Source organism: Oratosquilla oratoria, chromosome 33 (genome assembly GCF_046742065.1).
Source record: "Oratosquilla oratoria isolate Oo_2021 chromosome 33, ASM4674206v1, whole genome shotgun sequence".
Taxonomy (NCBI): Eukaryota; Metazoa; Arthropoda; class Malacostraca; order Stomatopoda; family Squillidae; genus Oratosquilla; species Oratosquilla oratoria.
Genome location: NC_134809.1, coordinates 40,373,292 through 40,387,209, shown reverse-complemented (window position 1 = coordinate 40,387,209; position 13,918 = coordinate 40,373,292). Strand labels below are relative to the sequence as shown.

The window sequence follows — 13,918 nt, the reverse complement described above, 5'->3', positions numbered from 1 at the left end:
GAAGACGAGAAATACCTTAGGGCTGTGTCAGAATATCATTCTCACATACTTTATCCCTACCCACTCCCTTCTATGCATCACAGCATCATTCATACACAACCATTCTTTACTTACCCCTATCTTTTGTCCTCTCCCTTCCACAATGGACAGCCCCCCTCTCCTAACGCCCCTCTTACCTCATCCATCCACCTTGTCCTTGGTTGCCCCCTCATGTTCACTCCATCCACCTCTGCCTTCCACACTTCTTTTACTAATCTTTCTTCACTTATTCTTTTTGTGTATCCAAACCATCCCATTACTTTCATCAACCCTATTTACCAACTCCTTTTCCACCAATGGTCTCCTCCTCACCTTGTTTATCACTATCCAGCTTAGTTACCCCTACCATACTTCTCACGCATTTCATCTCGAACACATTTAATCTCTTCCTCTATGTTCCATGTTTCTGCCCTATACAGTGCAGTCAGCACAATCACCCATTCATACAATCACCTCTTGGCATCCATTCCCAAGTCTTTTTTTTCGTTACACTTTAATCCACCAAGGCATTTAGTTCTCTTGATCTACATTCTACCTCCACTCCTTCCTTTCACTCCACATTTGCCCCAAATATCTAAAGATATCAAATTCCTTTGGTCTCTTAATAATCTCTTTAAATTTGCTGACATCCTCTCCTCTTGTACCTTTAATTACATTTTTTTACCCACCCCATTCCTCCTCCACTCCTAGTTCTACTCTATCCTTCACTCCCTCCCACTCCTCTCTTAGCTTCTTATACTACTACTTTTCTTTCTCGTTTAATCAGTTCACTCTAATTACCTCCCTACCTTCTGCCCTTTTCCTCTTTCTCCACCTATCCTCCACTCTCAACTTACTTTCCAAAAAATTATCTGATATTCCCCCACTCTTTCCCTTTGGAACATGTACATCCCCAACTCTTCCTACTATACTCCTGGTTACCACTATATAGTCCATTAACACTCTACCACCCTTCCATCCACCACCCTCTCCTGTGTGTACTTATGCTTTACTTTCTTCCTAAATCCTGTATTTGCTATCCTCAACTCTTTCAAGACACATCTCCACCATCAACTCGCCACTACAATTTTTTCTTGAACTCCATACTTCCCAACCACTCCATCTATTGATTCATTTCCTACCCAAGCATTAAGGTCTCTCAATACAACTACATTGACATTTCTCCCTAATCCCTCTAGGCACTCATTTAAATCCATCCAAAAAGCCTCCCTTTCCTCTACACTCTTCTCACTACCAGGCCTATATGCACTTACAAAAACCCACATATCCCTTACCAGCTTCTCCTTCATCCACATTAACCTTGAAGAAACCTTCCACTCCACTACACACTTACCTATCTCTTCACTTACTATAGCCACCCCTTCTCTCCCTTGTCCTCTCTTCACTCCTGAGAACCTCCCATCTACACTGCCAAACTCTCACTCGCCCCTCCCTTTCAACTTAGTTTCACTCATTGCCAATATATCCATCTTTCTTCTCAAACATACTGCCTATCTTTTCCTTTTTACTCCCGTCTATACCACATCCAAGCACATTAAAACACCCAAACCTTAGGGTACTGGTTGGGAAACTCCTAGACCCTCTTATACTTTTACTTTTTTTTTTAGAAATGTACACTTTGGGGCTACAGGTAGCAGGATTCCTAGTCCTATCCCTGTCCCATTTTTTTTTTTGCATCATACAACTTGAGTGGGAAGACTTCGTGGTGGCATTCTTTCTCCCCACCACAGGGTTAGGCAAAAAAAGGAAATGAATATTCAGAGAAATGGTACAGGAATGTAACAAGGGGTTGGGGAACAGTGTAACAGAGGAACAGACATTTTCTCTATCACAGACAAAATGTGTGCTTTCTGTAGGGGCACCCGATAGACCCTAAAGTATCAACTGCATGTTACTTTGCCACAATAACATGCAGCCAATACCCTGGACAGTTCAAGGAGGGAGTTTGCCACAATAACATGCAGCCAATACCCTGGACAGTTCAATGAGGGAGTCATAAGGTGTGCAAAGATGGTGTTCGGAATAAGAACAGGAGGAAATAGAAGGAATGGTAGTGAGTGGTGGGATAAGGAAGCAAAGAAGGGTGTAGAAGAGAAGCAGAATTTCATAATCATATGAGAGGTACAAAGAAAAGAGAAGTAAAGCATAAGATAAAGGAGGCAAAGAGGAGAGCATATGTGAAATGTTGTAAGAGTATGACAAAATTTTGAAAGTAATAAATGTTTTGGAAACAACTTAAAAGTAAGAGGTGAATCAAGTAGAGGAAGGTGGGCAGAGTATTTTAGGGAGTTGCTAAATGTGAAGGAGGATAGGGAGGGAAAGACAGTTGTAGTGGTAAGCGCTAAGAAAATGACCGTGATGAGTGAGGAAAGTGGAGGAGAAATAAGGAAAGATGAACTGAAGGCAGCTGTTATGAGGAGAGCAGGTAAGGCACCTGGGTTGGATGGATGCCATGCAGAATGTCTGAAAAAAGGAGGTACAGTTGTGGTGGATTGGCTGGCGAGGTTGTTTAGAGCGGGTAGAGTGCCGGAGGACTGGAGTGCCTGTATAGTTCCACTTTACAAGGGAAAAGGGACAAGTGTGCATGTAGAAGTTTCAGAGGGATCAGCTTGGTAAGTGTAGTCGAGAAGGCTTCTGAGTCTTGTTTGAGAGGATTAGGAGAGGAACAGAGGAAGTAATTGGTGAGGAACAGTTTGAGTTTAGGACAGGGGCTGTGTAGAGTCGGATTTTTGTGGTAAGACGTGTGAGAAAGCTATAGGAAAAGGTAAGGATGTATTTTGGGCTTTTATGGATCTGGAAAAGGCTTGTGCATAGGGTAGACAGGAAGGCACTGTGGGATGTATTGCAGAAATGGGATAGGAGGGTCAAAGATTGGAGATGGTTATAGAAAATAGAAGTGGAAGATAAGCCAATTGTTGTTTGCTGAAGACCGCTTGTGGCAGGATCAGAGCAGGGATTAAGAGTGTGACAGTTTGGAAAGGTGTGTGTAAGAAGGAAGTTGAAGATAGAATTGGGTAAAAGTAAGGTGATGAGATGTACAAGGGGAGAATGTGGCAGCAGACTGGAAGTGAGTATTAAGGGAGAGAGACTGGAAGAAGTAGATAGTTATAGATATTTGGGTGCAAATGAGGCAGGAAAGGGAGGAGTTGGGTTTGAGGTAGAATGTAGATTGAGAGAAGCAAGTAAATGCCTTGGGGGATTAAAAAGTTTGATGAGAAATAGACATTTGGGAATGGATGCTAAGAGGAGATAGTATGAAGGAGTGATTGTGCCAACAACACTGTATGGGGCAGAAACATGGAACATAAAGAGAGGAAGAGAGGAGTTTGAATGTGATGATGAAATGCCTGAGAAGTATGATAGGGGTTACTAGGCTAGATAGTGAGAAATGAGGTGGTGAGGAGGAGAACAGGGTTGGAAAGGGAGTTGGGAGATAGGGTTAATGAAAGAGTATTGGGATGGTTTGGACACATGGAAAGAATGAGTGAAGAAAGACTAGTAAAAGAGGTGTGGAAGGCAGTGGAAGGAGGGGGCAACCTGGGATGAGATGATACATACATACATACATACATACATATACCAAGGCTTTTTCCCCCTTCCAAGGGAGGTAGCCAAAAAGGGAAAGGCATAAAAACACTCCCACCCATTTCATCCCTAAATACACTCCACACCCCTCCCACCCTTCCTCTCATCTGAGCACCTCCTGGATGACGGGTCATCCCTGCACCCTGCCCACCGCCCTGGGTCAGAAGCAGTGTCGCAAGACACAGTACATCCACAGCAAGGCCGCTTCATTTAATCGGCGACCCCCCCTCTCCGTCCCCCTTTGCATATAAGGAGAGGACGGGGAGAAATCCCTTCGGGCTGCGTCAAAATTTACTCACACATACTACCCCACCCCCCACCCCCCGCCCATTCCTCCTCATGCAGTCACAACATCATCCATATACAACCATTCTCCACTCACCTCTGTCTTCCGTCCTCTCCCTTCCTTCCTCAACAGACATTCCCCTCTTCCCCAAAGCCCCCTTCACCCCATCCATCCACCTCATCCTAGGACGTCCCCTCATGTTCACTCCCTCCACATCTGCCTTCCATACCTCTTTTACTAGTCTTTCTTCACTCATTCTTTCCATGTGTCCAAACCATCCTAATATTCTTTCATCAACCCTATCTCCCAAATCCTTTTTCACCCCTGTTCTCCTCCTCACCTCCTCATTTCTCACTCTATCTAGCCTAGTAACCCCCACCATACTTCTCAGACACCTCATCTCAAACACATTCAAACTCCTTCTCTCTTCTTCTCTTATGTTCCACGTTTCTGCCCCATACAATGCTGTTGGCACAATCACTCCTTCATACAGTCTCCTCTTCGCATCCATTCCCAAATGTCTATTTCTCATTACACTCTTTAAACCACCAAGGCATTTACTCGCTTCTCTCAATCTACATTCTACCTCCACCTTCACTCCACCTTTTCCTGCTACACTTGCACCCAAGTATCTAAAACTATCCACTTCCTCCAGTCGCTCTCCCTTAATGTTCACTTCCAGTCTACTGCCACTTTCACCCCTTGTACATCTCATCACCTTACTTTTACCCACATTTATCTTTAGCTTTCTTCTATCACATACTCTCCCAAACTCTGCCACCAGCTTGATGAATGGGGTAAAAGGGGCATTGGGAAAGGGGAATGTCAATTGAGGAAGAACAGGAGAGGACAAAAGATAGGGGTGAATGGAGAAAGGTTGTGTATGGATGCTGCTGTGATGCATGAGGGGGAGTGGGTGGGGGATGGGGGCGTGAGGGAGTATGTATGAGAAATGTTCATGCAGCCCGAAGGGATTTCTCCCCGTCTTCTCCTTTTCTGTACGAGGGGACGGAGAGAGGGGGGTCGCAGATTTAATGAAGCAGCGTTGTTGTGGATGTGCTGTCTCTTGCAACCTTGCTTCTGACCCAGGGCAGTGGACAAGACGCAGGGATGACCTGTCATCCTGGAGGTGCCAAGATAAGAGGGAGGGTAGAGGGGAGTGGAGTAGGTAGGGGATGAAATGGGTGGGAGTGGTTTCTCTGCATTTATTTTTTGGCTACCTCCCTTGTACATACATACATACATATACCAAGGCTTTTTCCCCCTTCCAAGGGAGGTAGCCACAAAGGGAAAGGCATAAAAACACTCCCACCCATTTCATCCCTAAATACACTCCACACCCCTCCCACCCTTCCTCTCATCTGAGCACCTCCTGGATGACGGGTCATCCCTGAACCCTGCCCACCGCCCTGGGTCAGAAGCAGTGTCGCAAGACACAGTACATCCACAGCAAGGCCGCTTCATTTAATCGGCGACCCCCCCTCTCCGTCCCCCTTTGCATATAAGGAGAGGACGGGGAGAAATCCCTTGTAAGGGGGGAAAATCCCTTGTAAGGGGGGAAAAAGCCTTTGGTATATGTATGTAGTTTTACCCACATTTCCTTCTTTCACACACCTTCCCAAACTGTCAATAATTTACTTAATCTCTCGTGATCAATCCCCTGCCCAGGGCCCTTGCATCTCTTGCAACACCCCATCCATGTATAAATTGAACAGCCATGGCAACATGACACATCCCTGGTGAAGTCCCACATTTACCTCAAACAATTCATTCTTTCCATTTCCAATTCTAACCCAGGATCTACTACTCTTGTAAAAACTCTACTCTTCTTAAAATCTTTCATCCCATCCCATATATCTGCAATACCTCCCACAGTGCCTTCCTGTATATCCTGTCATAAGCCTTTTCCAAATCCATAAAGACCCAAAAAACCTCCTTACCTTTTCCTAAAACTCTCACAAAAATCTGATCCACGCAACCCCCACCTGTCCTAAACCCACAATGTACCTCACCAAATCCTCCCTCTGTTCCTCTCCTAATTCTCTCATGAAAACCCTCCCATAAGCCTTCCCAACTACACTAAGCAAGTTGATCCCTCTGAAACTATTACTCATATTTGTCCCCTTTTCCCTTGTAATAGGAGCTATGAGAAAAGGGAAATGACGTGGGTGACAGATAGGAGTGGGATGGATGGGGGAGAGTATACTTTCACTGGCTCTCCCTTGTAGAGGAAATCCTTTGTAATGTAAACATACATGTGGAGTGAATTGGCTTTTTTTTTGGAGGGGGGGGGCTATGAGTTGCAGGAAATAGAGAACTAGGGCAATAGATTGATCAATTTGGGTTAATCCTATTTATTTCTTTTTTCCAGATATTTATGTATCATTGGTGTCGTACACACACCAAGTTTCTGCCAAGGGTTGGTTTGTGGCAATGGTGAGCACTACAGTGGAGACAAACAACCCAGAAGCTGAAATCAAGGCAGGGCTGGACTTGCTAGGACCCATCAAACAAATGTAAGTAGAAACTGTGTGCATCTTAATCCATTGTGTGCTTAGCCAATTGAAGTAATTGAGCATCAACTAGAGCAAAATCCTTTCAAGTGACTGAATTAAAGAAACAACTATTTATAGAATGGGAGAGAGGGTGACCTGAAGAGCATTATTGACAAAAGGATATCACTGGAAACAAATGAATGTATGGCAGTTGACAACTATTTTGTGTAGGAATAACATAAGGGTAATGGATCCTAGTCCAGCTATTGTTTAGGTTATATAGTAGTGTCCCCAACAAGATCTGGATCCTTCTTCAATGCCTTGTTTTACTGCTCGATATATTAACCAGAACCTCCCCCTCCCTCATCATCCTCATATGCATCATATGTAATCATGCTTGATTTATGATGTGCCACACTTGTCCTCAAGATGAATTCATAGATCTGAATTTCTATCCACTTGAAGTATGTATCCTGCTGAGTGTCATTTCATGTTGATATCCCTCACAATAAAGAAACTGATTAAGTGGCTCCAAAGGTAACATACACATCTTTCAGGGCCTCCAGTCCACTACCATTAACATACTAATTCTACAACCAGAATTGCTAAACATGTGGTAAAAGTACTAGGAATAATGCCAAACAAACCACCTTAAAGTAGTCAACTTCCACATCTGTGGTTGTGCTCACATCATTGTAATGTTTTGAAATTGCACTAATATTCCTAAGAACACGACATTCCCACCTCACATGACTATCTTATGATAGGTAACGACTCTCCCATGTGCCAATGTAGAGTCCCTCACACATGCTACAAGTGTTTACACAACACCCCACAACAATTACCTACGGTCATCTACCCCTCCCCTTAAAACATCAATGACACTACACTCTATTAAATGAAAGACAGCAAGGCCACTTCACTTAATCAGTGAACCCCCTTCTTCATCACCTCAGGCAGAAAAAGAGGTGGGGAGACATCCCTTCAGGCTTTGTGAAAATATCATTCGCACACAAGCACCCCCTACCCCACCATTCTCCATCCTACCCTTGCATGTCAGTATCATCCATACAGTCATTTTCCACAATCCTTATCTCCTGCCTTTTCCCCTCCTTACTTGGCAGACCTTCCCTCTTCCTCAATGCCCCCTTCACCCCAGCCATCCATCTCATCCTGTTGTCCCCTCAAGTTCGTTCTCCCCACTTCTGCCTTCCACACCTCTTTTATTAATCTTTCATCATTCATTCTTTCCATGTGTCCAAACCATCCGAATAATATTCGATCAGCCCTATCTGCCATCTCCTTTTCCATTTCTGCTCTCTTCCTCACTTCGTTTTTTGCACTAATATAATGGGAAAGGGAGGAGTGAAGGTAGAATATAGACTGAGAGAAGCAAGTAATTGCCCTTGTGGATTAAAAAGTGTAATGAAGAATAGACATTTGGGAATGGATACTAAGAGGAGATTGTATGAAGGAGTGATTGTGCCAACAGCACTATATGGGGCAGAAATATAGAATGTTACCGAGGAAGAGAAAATTTAAATTTGTTTGGGATAGTATGTCTGAGAAGTATGTCAGGGATTACTAGGCTGGATAGAGTTAGAAACAAGGTGAGGAGGAGAGCTGGGGTGGAAAAGGAGTTGGGACGTAGGGTTGATGAAAAAGTATTGGGATGGTTTGAACACATGGAAAGAATGAGTGAGGAAAGATTAGTAAAAGAATTGTGGAAGGCAGATGTGTATAGAGTGGACATGTGGGGGCGACCAAGGATGAGATGGATGGATGGGGTAAAAGAGGCATTTGGAAAGAGGGGTTGTCTGTTGAGGAAGGGAGAAGACAGAAGATAGGGGTGAATGGAGAATGGTTGTGTATGGATGATGCTGTGATGCATGGAAGGGAGTGGGTGGGGGATGGGAAGGGGTTAGGGAGTGTGTGAATATTTTGATGCAGCCCAAAGGAATTATCTCGGTCTTCTCTTTTTCTGTGTGAGCAGATGGAGAGGGGGTTCGCCAATTAAATGAAGTTGCTTTGCTGTGGATGTGCTGTCTTGCTAAATTGCTTCTGACCCAGGGCAGTGGGCAAGATGCAGGGATGACCTAAAATCCAGGAGGAGGCAAGAAATGAGGTAGTGAGGGGTGGTGAATAGGAATGGAGTATGTGGGGATGAAATGGGTGGGAGTGGATTTATGTCCTTTGACTTTGGGTACCTCCCTTGTAAGGGGGAAAATGCCCTTTGTATATGTAAGTCATATGCACAATATAAAAAATGTGAATCTTAAAGTTATAGTTATCCCCATGTAACTAGATGTACACAAAGGTCTTTTTCCACCTTACAAGGGAGGTAGCCAAAGTCAGAGGACATAAATCCACTCCCACCCATTTCATCCCCACATAATCCACTCCCACTCATTTCATCCCCACATACTCCACTCCCACTCATTTCATCCCCACATACTCCACTCCCATCACCACCCCATCACCCTCTTTTCTTGGCTCCTCCTGGATGATGGGTTTTCCCAATATCGCTCCCACTGCCCAGGGTCAGAAGCAATGCAGCAAGATGCAGCATATCCAAGCAAGGCCTCTGTCCCCTCGTGCAGAAAAAGAAGATGGGGAGAAATCCCTTCGGGCTGTCAAAATATCATTCACATATACTCCCTCACCCCCACCCCCACAGCATCATCCATATGCAGTCATTCTCATCATCTATATTGTCTTCTCCCTTCCTCAACAGACATTCCCCTCTTTCCCAACACCCTTTTTACCCCATCCATCCATCTCATCTTTGGTTGCCCCCTCATGTTCACTCCATCCAGCTCAGTCTTCCACTCCACACCTCTTTTACTAATCTCTCTTCAATCATTCTTTCCATGTGTCCAAATCACCCCAATAATATTTCATCAACCCTATCTCCCAACTTCTTTTCCACCCCCACTCTCCTCACCTTGTTTCTCACTCTATCCAGCCTAGTAACCCCTATCATCTCAACCATTACATCTCGAACATTTAAACTCTTCCTCTTATGTTCCATGTTTCTGCCCTATACGGTGCTGTTGGCACAATCACCCATTCATACAATCTCCTCTAATCTCCAGCCCATTACCCTTGCATTTACCTCTTGCACCACCCTCTGTATAAATTGAACAGCCATGGCGACATAACACATCCCTGGCAAAGTCCATGTTTTACCTCAAACCACTTGCTCTCCATTTCTTGTTATAACACAGGGTTTACTACTCTTGTAAAAACTCTTGACTGCTCTTAAAATCTTTCCTCCCATCCCATATGTCTGCAATATCTCGGTGCCTTCCTGTCTACCTTTTTATAAGCTTTTTCCAAATCCATAAAGACCCAAAAAAATGTCCTTGCCTTTTCCTAAAGCTTCCTCGCATATCTGCCATACTACAAAAATCTGATCCACTCAACCTGTCCTAAAGCCACACTGTACCACACCAATTACTCGCTCTGTTCCTCTCCTAATCCTCTCAATCATAACCCTCCCATAAGCCTTCCCAAGTACATTAAACAAACTGATCCCTCTGAAACTACTACTCCCAATTGTCTCCATTTCCCCTGTAAAGCAGAACTGTACAGGCTGACCTCCAGTCCTCTGGCACTCTGCCCTCTTTTAGTCGAACTTTAAACAACCTCACCATCACAGTACCACCTTTTTTTAGAAGATAGCATGACACCCATCTAACCTAGGTTCCTTACCTGCTCTCGTTTTAATAACTGCTTTCCCCTCGTATGTTTGTTTCTCCATTCTCCTCGTTCATATAAATAACTATTACAAGAGTTTTTATGAGAGTAGTAGAGCTTGTGTCAGGATTAGAAATGGAGAGAGTGAGTGGTTTGAAGTAAAGGTGGGACTTCGTCAAGGATGCGTTATGTCGCCCTGGCTGTTCAACTTATACATGGATGGGGTGGTGCGAGAGGTGAATGCTAGGGTAGTGGGTCAGGGATTGGAGATGGTTAAAGAAAATGGAGAAAAGTGGGAGGTGAGCCAGCTGTTGTTTGCGGACGACACTGTGCTTGTGGCAGGGTCAGAGGAGGGATTGAGGAAGCTGGTGGCAGAGTTTGGGAGAGTATGTGATAGAAGAAAGCTAAAGATAAATGTGGGTAAAAGTAAGGTGATGAGATGTACAAGGGGTGAAAGTGGCAGTAGACTGGAAGAGAACATTAAGGGAGAGCGACTGGAGGAAGTGGATAGTTTTAGATACTTGGGTGCAAGTGTAGCAGGAAAAGGTGGAGTGAAGGTGGAGGTAGAATGTAGATTGAGGGAAGCGAGTAAATGCCTTGGTGGATTAAAGAGTGTAATGAGGAATAGACATTTGGGAATGGATGCGAAGAGGAGACTGTATGAAGGAGTGATTGTGCCAACAGCACTGTATGGGGCAGAAACGTGGAACATAAGAGAAGAAGAGAGAAGGAGTTTGAATGTGTTTGAGATGAGGTGTCTGAGAAGTATGGTGGGGGTTACTAGGCTGGATAGAGTGAGAAATGAGGAGGTGAGGAGGAGAACAGGGGTGAAAAAGGATTTGGGAGATAGGGTTGATGAAAGAATATTAGGATGGTTTGGACACATGGAAAGAATGAGTGAAGAAAGACTAGTAAAAGAGGTATGGAAGGCAGATGTGGAGGGAGTGAACATGAGGGGACGTCCTAGGATGAGGTGGATGGATGGGGTGAAGGGGGCTTTGGGGAAGAGGGGAATGTCTGTTGAGGAAGGAAGGGAGAGGACGGAAGACAGAGGTGAGTGGAGAATGGTTGTATATGGATGATGTTGTGATTGCATGAGGAGGAATGGGCGGGGGGGTGGGGGGTGGGGTAGTATGTGTGAGTAAATTTTGACGCAGCCCGAAGGGATTTCTCCCCGTCTTCTCCTTATATGCAAGGGGGGACGGAGAGGGGGGGTCGCCGATTAAATGAAGCGGCCTTGCTGTGGATGTGCTATGTCTTGCGACACTGCTTCTGACCCAGGGCGGTGGGCAGGGTGCAGGGATGACCCGTCATCCAGGAGGTGCTCAGATGAGAGGAAGGGTGGGAGGGGTGTGGAGTGTATTTAGGGATGAAATGGGTGGGAGTGTTTTTATGCCTTTCCCTTTTTGGCTACCTCCCTTGGAAGGGGGAAAAAGCCTTGGTATATGTATGTATGTATGTACAAATTGAATCAACATATTAAAAGAAATGCATGGCAGAAGTGCAAAATTACAGAAGATAGAAATGCTGGCAAGCAACAGGAACAACAGCAATATTGACAATGACATGTGATGGCAGTTCGAGATTGCTCATAAAGCCAGAAATGTCCGTAAATCATAGTGCATAATAAATACATTTTTCCCCACCCTTCCTATCTCTCTCTCCTTATCTCCCTCCATTCAGTTTTGTCATTAATTTTGCAGGTTTGTGGAGAGGCAGGACATCTTCAAGCCCCTGGATGACGGTCGGGAGAGCCAGATTTTCATTTCGGAATCCTATGATGCCACATCACACTTTGAAACAACTTGCCTGGACGTGCTTTCTATCTACAACAGGGGAACTGGTGAAGACTTTGACTTTTCCAAAGTAAAGCACACACTGTGTGAGGATGAAGCATAAAAATGAAGAGAGTATGATGGGTGAAAAGTTGGAGACGAGTATGCCGAGGTAATGGTGGAGCAAACTATGTAAGCACCCCAGTCACCCTAATATCTGTTTAATGAAATAATTGATATAAAGATTGTTTTTGTTTTAAGATTTTTTTTTTTTTTTTTTTTTTTTTTTTTTTTTTTCTCCGGGGTAGAATGTGCCAGAGAAAATGTGGAAAAAGAAATGAGGGGTCTTCCGAATGAAGCATATGGTCGTCTTAGGCCCAAAGCAGTCAGTACTTGAAGATTTTAGGTTTTACTTTCATTTTGTCCACACATAAACACACATAGCTGTTGTGTTGAAGACATGGTTGAAGGTTTGTGCAGTCCTGAGGAAGGGAGAGGGCATGACCACACAGCATTATTTATTTGCATTGTGACCATCCCAAGTCAACAAGCAGTTTTATTGAATGAGGTAGAATGTCTTGCAATTATTCCATAGTTGAGAGGAGATGTAGCGCTTCTCATCCAGCTCAGTCAGGGCAGTCTGGATGTATTGGCTTGTTTCCTTTTCCTCCTGACTTTTGCTCTGCCTGTTGTGAAGGCCTGGTTCAGGAGTTCAGTTACAACCTTGTGTTATCCTTGTCTACTTTGGGGTTGGTGCCTAGTTGCTGCATGTCTAATATGTTGGAAGTATGTCCAGTGATTAGTATAATGTAATTTTTTTTTTATTATTATTATTTTTTTTTCTTTTAACCAGATTAATATCTTGAAGAACCAGCCATTTGCAAACAAGGATACCACAAGATTTGAAGTTAAACTTCGGAATCCAGATGTATATGGACAAAGAGCTCAGAAACATCCCCCTCTCTCCCAAATCTGTGTTATGTTGATGCATCCTCAACCTAGCTACTAAATGTCCAAACTGTACTTGGTTCATTAACTGAATTTGTAAGGATGTAAAGACATTTGTACTAGACGTTTGTATAGCAAAGAACCCCCCTCCCCCAAATGTTTGACATTCCTGCTGATTACTGTGTGGTTTACTATTACATTGCTAATTATTGCAATCACTGCGCTTGGTGGAATGGTGCAAGGTTCCCCCCACTCCCAGATGGGTGGTAGCAGCAGCATCTCCGAGTATCTCGGCACTTAACCACAGCGCATGTGCCTGGCACTGCATCGGCATTGTGTTGCCGAGTGATTGAGGTGGATGCGTGACAGGAAGGCTTCGCTCAGCCCTGCACACATTGCCAACACACTGAATTAGTTATGTGTGTGCACATGTGGATGCAGTCGCATACAAACACACCCACACACTGGAGCACGAGGCACACAATAGGTCGGGTGGCATGCGGACAAAGCATATCAGCGGGCGGCGAAAGGCATAATTGATGACTCATCGGCGCTCCTATGTCCTTCAGATGGTTTGAGATTCCATTCTTTTTTGTAACTGCAACCAAAAAGTTCTACAACTATTAAACTACAAGCTATTACTACAACTACTCGTGCACTGCTTTCCTTTTGTGGGATATGCAAGTTGAAGATTGTATGCTTTCTTATGTAAGTCATTCCAAGTAAAGGGTAACCTCCAAGTTTCTCGGACTTTTATTTTGTAATCCAGGATTGTCTTGGGTTGTGCTGGGTATATTTTGAATCACATGTATAAGCATAATGGCTCAAGATGGAGGACTGCCACATGGAAAAAAATGTACGATATCTATAAATTATCTCAACCATATGTAAAGTTTGATTTCATACCTGATAATAGGTGACAAAATGATGGCTTTTAATTAGGACAGGGATGCAGCAGTGTCAGGATAGATCAAGGTAAGTATACATACATACATATACCAAGGCTTTTTCCCCCTTACTAGGGAGGTAGCCAAAAAGGAAAAGGCATAAAAATATTCCCACCCATTCCATCCCCGAAAACACTCCACACA

General features: G+C 44.1%; 1 protein-coding gene across 4 annotated transcripts in view; it reads left to right on the top strand.

Annotated features, from left to right (window-relative positions):
• The window catches only part of Gdi (GDP dissociation inhibitor), a 76,291-nt gene extending 62,578 nt beyond the window's left edge, over positions 1-13,713 (top strand). The window contains exons 8-10 of one of the 4 annotated variants that reach the window (XR_012965714.1): positions 6,282-6,426; positions 11,808-12,071; positions 12,733-13,713. Coding sequence is in view for 2 of the 4 variants with exons in the window: in XM_076172823.1 (XP_076028938.1) it covers positions 6,282-6,426; positions 11,808-12,003 (341 nt within the window). In the remaining 2 variants the exon portion in view is untranslated. Of the gene's footprint in view, positions 1-6,281; positions 6,427-11,807; positions 12,072-12,187 lie in introns of all 4 variants that reach the window. The other 3 variants (XR_012965715.1, XM_076172823.1, XM_076172822.1) reach the window with 3 other exon arrangements.
• The last annotated feature ends 205 nt before the right edge of the window (positions 13,714-13,918 follow it).